At 39.6% G+C, this 7,350-nt stretch overlaps 2 protein-coding genes across 5 annotated transcripts in view; one reads left to right on the top strand and one right to left on the bottom strand.

Annotated features, from left to right (window-relative positions):
- The window catches only part of LOC130573042 (rap1 GTPase-GDP dissociation stimulator 1-like), a 29,803-nt gene that overhangs the window by 10,781 nt on the left and 11,672 nt on the right, over positions 1-7,350 (top strand). Inside the window, 6 exon segments of the mRNA XM_057365162.1 lie at positions 2,161-2,271; positions 3,118-3,240; positions 3,393-3,518; positions 5,109-5,237; positions 5,860-5,985; positions 6,486-6,629. Coding sequence (XP_057221145.1) covers positions 2,161-2,271; positions 3,118-3,240; positions 3,393-3,518; positions 5,109-5,237; positions 5,860-5,985; positions 6,486-6,629 — 759 coding nt within the window.
- Positions 1-7,350, bottom strand: part of SH2D4B (SH2 domain containing 4B) — a 94,065-nt gene that overhangs the window by 83,402 nt on the left and 3,313 nt on the right. The gene's annotated exons all lie outside the window — the stretch shown is intronic.

The raw sequence follows: 7,350 nt of genomic DNA, 5'->3' as shown, positions 1-7,350 counted from the left end.
CTCTAACTAAAAACTTCCATAACCAGATAACTACACAGTGATGTCTCTAACTAAAAACTTCCATAACCAGATAACTACACAGTGATGTTGTTGAACATTTTATGTTCTTTCTCTTTTTAATAAAATGAGAACATAGAAGAAAATATGTAACTACAAATTTTGATAAAAGTAGCAAAATCCTTTTTTCTTCTTTCCAAGCCTTCCTTTGTAGTATTTTCTTGTGGGTTTTTGGTTTTTGTTGTTGTTGGGTTTCCTTTTTTAAATTATTTTGTGTAATTTGCTTTTGAAGTGATTTTGTTTGGTTAGTTGGTTTTGTTCTGGTGTACATCGTATGGATCACACCCATACAAACTTCATCTAGATCCTCCACAAGATGGTGATAATGTAAATTTTCCTGCTCCTCCATCACCAGAAAATATTCTGTACTTTTTTGTTACGCTATTGAATGGTGTCGAGTTATTTGAAGTTCCATCAGACACTGCACATACCYTAAATGTGTCCTGATTTCTTTAAATACATGTGCCTGTCCTAGATAATCTCACTAGGAATTCCATTTTACAGCAGTTTTCTCTCAAAAGCTACTTGTTACCAAGCAGCTGTGCACAAATCAGAGACGCCAGTGGGCAGAAAAATGTTTTTCACCTCTATCAGCTTTCACAAAGCTCACATCATAATGACACTTCCAGGACTAAAAAAATTGGCTTGAATGCTGAGAAAACAAGCGCATATTACAGCACCACATGGTGCCCATTTCCCCTGACCAGATGACCAAGAAAGGGATCTTTAGCAGAGCTATGTGTTAATGCTTCTCAGAAAAAGTAGGTTACTCCCCCCCMAAAAAAGACATTTTCAAAATTAAGTGTCTTTTATGCCATTCTGTAGTTTTGAATGGCGCTGTCTTCAGACAAAGAGAACAAAAGCAAAAACTTACATAATATTATCTGAATAATCCAAACATTTTTCCTGTGAAACCACATGGGAAGGACTGCTGGAAAAGGCTTACTGAAAATGTCATTTTTATTTCCCACTACCAGTAGGGGAATAGAAAAACCGAAAAACAAGTAACGTCTTTCAAGCTGGAATTTCAAGAGTTTTGCTGCAGAACCTGGAAGTGAAATTCCTTCCTACCAAACAAACAAACAAATAAACACACACACCCCAAAAAATAAACAAAGTAAACCTTAGCAAATTTTGAACTCCATTGTTACATTTATAACCTGAGAAATGTTAATCCATCCATCCAAATTTTCCAAAGAACAATTGAGGAGAAAAGTAGAAACTCAACAAAAAAAAAAAAAGTGAACTGAAAAAAAGATTCAGACAATCTGAAAAAAAAAGTGAACTGAAAAAAGATTCAGACAAGTTATCTATGTTTCTGTAAATAACACACCAACTCGCAGAGGAATTACAAAAGAGGACAATAATAAAATTCCATTGGATTATGACAGATACAGAGGGGCAAACAGTGAAGGATAATTCTTTTCTCTTAACTRCAGCAAAGCAAAAGCCATTACCTTTGACCTTTTTGGTAAATATTTTAAAACACAGGGAAGTCTCTTCCTCTTACAACAGCGAAACTGTGGAACTTAATGTCGCAGAGTGATGTGGTGATAAAAATGATGAATTAACTTATACAGGCTAAAAAAATTTCAAATAAAAGTCAATCAACATGTATCAAATATATATACGGATGCAAATACTGGGTATGTTTTTTAAAGGTCAGTTGTCAGAAACAAAGGGAGAAGTATTTTACCTCATCTGTTTCTTGCATTTGTTTRGGGGCTACCACTGGCCTGAGTTAGCTGAGCTGCAAGTACTATCTTTATWATAAACAGSTACCTAGAAATKACAGGAYTGGTTKGGGTCCWGGAATTATTCCTCTCTGCCCCCCACCTCAAGCTCTGCCACAGTAATTATAGGATAATTTCTGTTTCCAGACAGAATTTATTTCTGCATGTTTATGCCTGCACAAGACCTATGTGCTGTCTGAGAAGTGRCCAAGTCTTTGACCCCGTGCTCTTGGATTAAATGAGCATATTTAGATCTTGACCCTTCAGGAAATGATTTTATAATCAGCCATTAGCACTGAAAAGGATTACCAAAAGGAACTCAATATTTTCCATGCTGACTCACCAGAGTTTTCTATCCCACTCTGTTTAGAAACCCTGAGTAAGCATCTCGAATACCTTGGGCTTTGTGGAGATGACACAGAAGCTGAAGATCAGATCCTTGAAAGTCTGAATGGGATTCTCCTGGCTCTTACTGAAGATAGTTAAGTATCACTCTGGGTCACCCATTAACCATCTGCACAATTCAAAAGCATTCACTGCAGGTTTTGTCTGTTGCGATAATTTGTATTTCAAGAAGTGATTGCTGCTGGAACTACAGCTGCCCTCAGGCTGTATTGCTCTCTTTTCTCTCTGTACAAAAACCACAAAATTACCTGGGACCAGATTAAGTTACTAAAATATCTAAAGCTCCAGAGAAATTCCAGATTTAATATTCTATTTACTACAAACCCCTAMGATTAATTTACGGTGGTCCTATCAGGTCAGGTACTTAAAAAGTAGTTTCTAGTCCACTTATACAAAAGTCCCTGAAGCCTCAGCACATTCTCCTAAAATGACATAAAACTGCTTTTATTTGAATCTCCTGGCAGGTGGTGATTTACTACCTTCAGGACGGTTAGCCATATTTTTGATGAAAAAAGGCTAAGGGAATTGTCTATTCTAATTGCTAGTCTAATAAAAGATGCTGYGCCTACCTACAAAATTAATTACTAGGCCATACCTCAGGAATAGTACCTTAATCCCTGACTTCCCATACCTTATGCAGCATCCTTTTATAGTCAGAGAAGATGGAACTGTTTTCCTCTTTGCTTTGCCACCTATGCTTCAATTGAGCACAAAGCAGAGTAATCAGCTGGAACCACACTCGCTGCAATTCAAGCAGATGGCTGTGCCCATACATTCAGACTGAGACARCCTTTAAGAACCTTGTTAAATCAGAGCCTTGGATCCCACAGATACCCACTCAGAACTCTGGGAAACAAAGGAGCACACTAATAAAACAGCTGCAAAGGTACTGCTGGTATTGCTAACACTCTTATCACTGCAGAGCAGAGAACCTTCCGCCTACTCAGAGGGAGTGGGATCTTCCAGACTTTGGCAAAAATCCTGAGGGGCAATCCACGATGTGCAGTGAAAGCAGCCCACGTGCTTTCAGAGATAGCCAAAAATGGTAAGTTGTGCTCAAGTACTACTACAAGGCATCTTACAGCACATCAGCTCTGTTTCCAGTCAAATTTTGTTTCATGGCTACCAGCTATTGGTATTGCAATTGCTTTACTCCTAAGTGGCAAAAGCCTGGAATTCCCTCTCTTATCTACACAGAGCAAATGAAGAAACCATGTATTGAAGCAGATTTGGTTCCAACACTGATACCTTTGCTGGAGAGCACAGACCAAGAAATGCTGCTTCATGCTGGGAGGGCCATTGGCCGTATCTGTTACGATAATCGTAAGTACCACTGAAGACAGTCTGATTTTCCCTAGCTCTAAGGCATTATTTTACAAGGCATTGTAACCTGTAACTCATAATAATTTTATGAGACCTGAGCATATAACACCCTTCAGCCTGGTTAAATACACAGTTCACAGAGCTCACAGACTCCTGGCTGAATGCACCCCCAAGCACTGTCTGAACTTGGGGTTTCCCCCAATATATTTTTGACTTCAAGGTGGCACATCCCTGTCAGAAATGCTTTGCAATTACAAGAGGAGCAGAGCCTTATATATATATCTTAATCTTGCAGAAATGCCTTGGGTCCAAATACTGAATGGCTTGGACTTCTTCCAAAGTAGTAAGAACATCTATAAAGCAAAACACTTGTTTAAAATGTGTGTTAGAACTAAAAAACAGACTTTAAAATAGTAGTAAAATACTGAGATATTTATCTATGCAAGGAATAGTCTTCTCTGAGAACCACTGCTTCCATGCAGAAGACATTTTGCTCCAAATTGCCTAGACACCAGCTCGCCTGCTGGTCTCACAAAATTAGCAATTTTCATTTACTTGCCCAACCAGTTTAAGATTTTTCTTTTAACTCCCAGACTGGCCAAAATATTTGTATATACTGAAAGTAATGASGAAATTTCCACCAATTATCTTCTATCCACTACCCCACTGCCTTCAACCTATCTTCTCTTATCCTTCTGGAGTGGATCTGCATTGCTTTACCTAGAAAGCTGTGGGCTTGCCTCCCTGCACTGTTCTTACAAAATCCAAGCATGACAGGTACCTGCTACAGATTCCTCTAAGCTCCCTGCAAGTTACATGTATTTGCCAAGGAATGACACACAACAGCTCAAAAAAGCTTTTCCTTACAATTGTATTCAAGGCAACTGCTGCAGACCAGCATTGCTACAGCATATGGCCACACAGCACATCTGCCTCCCTTCTGGCACAGCACAGGCCAGGCACAGATTTGCCAAGGTGACTGTGACATGCTTTAATAAATTCTATCACTAAYGCAGCAATCAATACATCAAAGAGAAAAAAAATTCACTTCACCCATTCCCTGAATTCTGAGTTTCAATTGYGTAAGCTACAACAGCACCCAGACACTTTCTGGTGTCTGCCATACAYGCCGTCACCCAGGCAGCAGCTCAGCTCTCAGCAAGACACTGCTGCAAAAGCTGTGCCATGGTACTGCTAAGCAACCAGCAYTGTCCAACTTTGCATCTTATAGTTCTCAGCATTCTCAAAGTAATTTCAGATATTAAGCTTTCATTCCTTACAAAAYAAACTATAAATGAAAGGAAACAGTTACCAGTGTTTTCCTCAGCAAGCATATGYGTATGGAGACAGGTTTAATTCAAAGTAAAATCAGGATGTTTCGCAAAAATCTGTCCCRAACTTGCATTTCCTCCACACACTTAATAGCCTGAAGCCACCATACAAAAGCTTTACAACACTGTGAGACACTTTACTAACAACTGTCAGAAAGACCCAGACTACCTCACTGCTAAGCATCTCAGCTGGATCCTTTTCACTGATTTAATTAGTTCCTAATTCAATCACCTTGAACATCTATGCTTCACTTTCCAGGTGACCTTCAGGAAGAGCTGGTGAAGGTTGGAGTAATCCCATCACTGGTCCGAATATTAACTGACTATGCAGAGAGTGAACCACTTGTCCATGTTGCTCTACTGGCCTTGTACAATCTTGCAGACCTTGGTAAGACCTTATTTTGAAGTTTTTTTAAGTTTTTGCATCTCACAGCAAAATAGAATCTGCACAYTGTCACTGCCTTTCCATACAGGGTTGTGGGCTTTATTTGTTCTGGGGCCTTTTTCTTTGTTTTTGGGATGGTGCAGGGGTGGTATTTGGGCTTTGTTTTTAAAACACTACTGATACCTAACCAGAAYTGGCCACAGTATCTGGATTGGAGAAACAGCCATTTTTAATGCAGTTCCAGCAATTACTGGTACTACATTAAACAGGTTAAAACTAGGTTTTAACAGTTTTGACCCCAAAATAAAAATAGAGATGGCATGACTTCATATGATAAATTGACAGTTTCAGCTATTTCAGATTTGGTACATTAAAAGCTTGTTTATTAAAATTTCATTTCTATTTAATGATTAAKTTTCTATACCTTACTGAAACAGCTTCAATTTTCATTCACACAATTTTCAAAGCAAAAGCATCTCCACTAATTTAAAATATATTTGCCCTACTTTACACAAGTTGTGAGTAGTAATGGAAGAAAAAGACTAAATACAACATTATTATCACTCTCATGTATATGGTCTAAAATTTTATGTGCTGCTGACTCCTAACTTTATCACATACCCAGATTCAGCCAAGGAAGCTCTAAGCATGACAAAAGTTGCAGAACAGCTGGTGAAACAACTGAGGAGAGCAGAGAGCCATGAGAGGTTAGAGATTGTCTTTGAGGTCCTGCAAGCACTTGCAGAAAATGGTAAGGCTCCTTTTGGTCTGGGTGGAACAAGGGGAGATGGGGCATTGTACTGGTTTAAGCTCTGGGTTCTAAGTTTGCCCTTGGATCCTGCTAATGGAACCAGCAACCTTTCCAGTAGAAATGAGCCACAATAAGATATGACATCCTGGCCTGAAAAACACTTCAATAGCTGAGGCAACAAAGAAAGAATAGAGAGTAGCATTCCACTCCATTTCAGTATTCAAAAGACAGCAGATTCAAACTTGCTCTCTGTGGTGCAAAAGAGGAAAGCAGCAACTCAGATTGGTTGTTTTAATTTAAGAAACAGAAACAGCCAGGTAGTGGTTCAATCCCTGTTTGGGCCATTTATTCACTGCTGCTGCTTGTGGGTCCCTTCCAGCTCAGAATATYCCATGAATCTGTGAAGACTGGCTAAAGTTCAAGGATTTAGCTTYCTAGTTTGAAATGCTTCCACAAAGAGCCAAGAAGCTTCTAATGTGCTTTTACTGTGATCWCTACAGATGCTCTGAAAGTGCAGCTGGTGGAGGCAGGAGTGCCAGAGGTGCTGTCTGAGATCCTGCTGAGGCTCCATGGCAGCTCACAAGCTCAAGACACGTGCATTGTGAAGGCTGCATCGGATCTCATTGTGTCTCTGCTTCTTGGAGGTAAAAAAGGGACTATTACARGACAGATACATAAAGAATCAATATCCAAAAGTCCCTTTAGCAGAGGAGTTGCCACCTTCTCTGCTGCTTTCTTTTACTTAGCAGGGACCCATGCACAATCCCTTTCATCACCCTCACAGAAATTCTTCTCAGCACCACACTTTTCATTTCTATGGGTTAGAGCCCAGTGTTTGGGCTGCCATGCTTCCCTTCAGGCATGTACACACATCACCTCAGGTCATCAAAAACCACTGTGTCTGTCCCTGTGCACAACACAAAAGCCACACACAGCAACATGAGCCATGGTAGCTGTACCTGCAGCTGTAAGGTCACACCCTGCYTCTAGAACTTGACTTCCAAAGCTGGCTTAAGAGCCAGGCTTAAATTTAAAGCCAACCATCACATTTAGTCACAGGGTATTGAACTACTCCCCTATTCACTATTCCAAATCTGTTAAGTACTTTGAATATCCGGATTAACAAATGAAATGTAGTAACTTCTTGCTGTCTAAGTTCTKCATCTATCTATTGGGAACAGACTACACACATTGCTGACCCAGATGTTTTACTGGGACTTKAAGCTGATTTCAGGAACAACACAAAAARGCTCAAGACCTAACAGCAACTTAGTTTATGTGGTCCTGCTATGCTGTACTTCAGGCAATATGAATTAAAGAACAAAACATCAAGAACTGGAYACTTACACTGTATTCCACCACCCT

This window comes from Malurus melanocephalus, unplaced genomic scaffold, assembly GCF_030028575.1.
Source record: "Malurus melanocephalus ecotype Western Australia unplaced genomic scaffold, MMel_1.1 scaffold_49, whole genome shotgun sequence".
In the NCBI taxonomy this organism is placed as follows: Eukaryota; Metazoa; Chordata; class Aves; order Passeriformes; family Maluridae; genus Malurus; species Malurus melanocephalus.
Note: the sequence above shows the minus strand (reverse complement) of the source record. Positions and strands in the feature narration are given on the sequence as shown.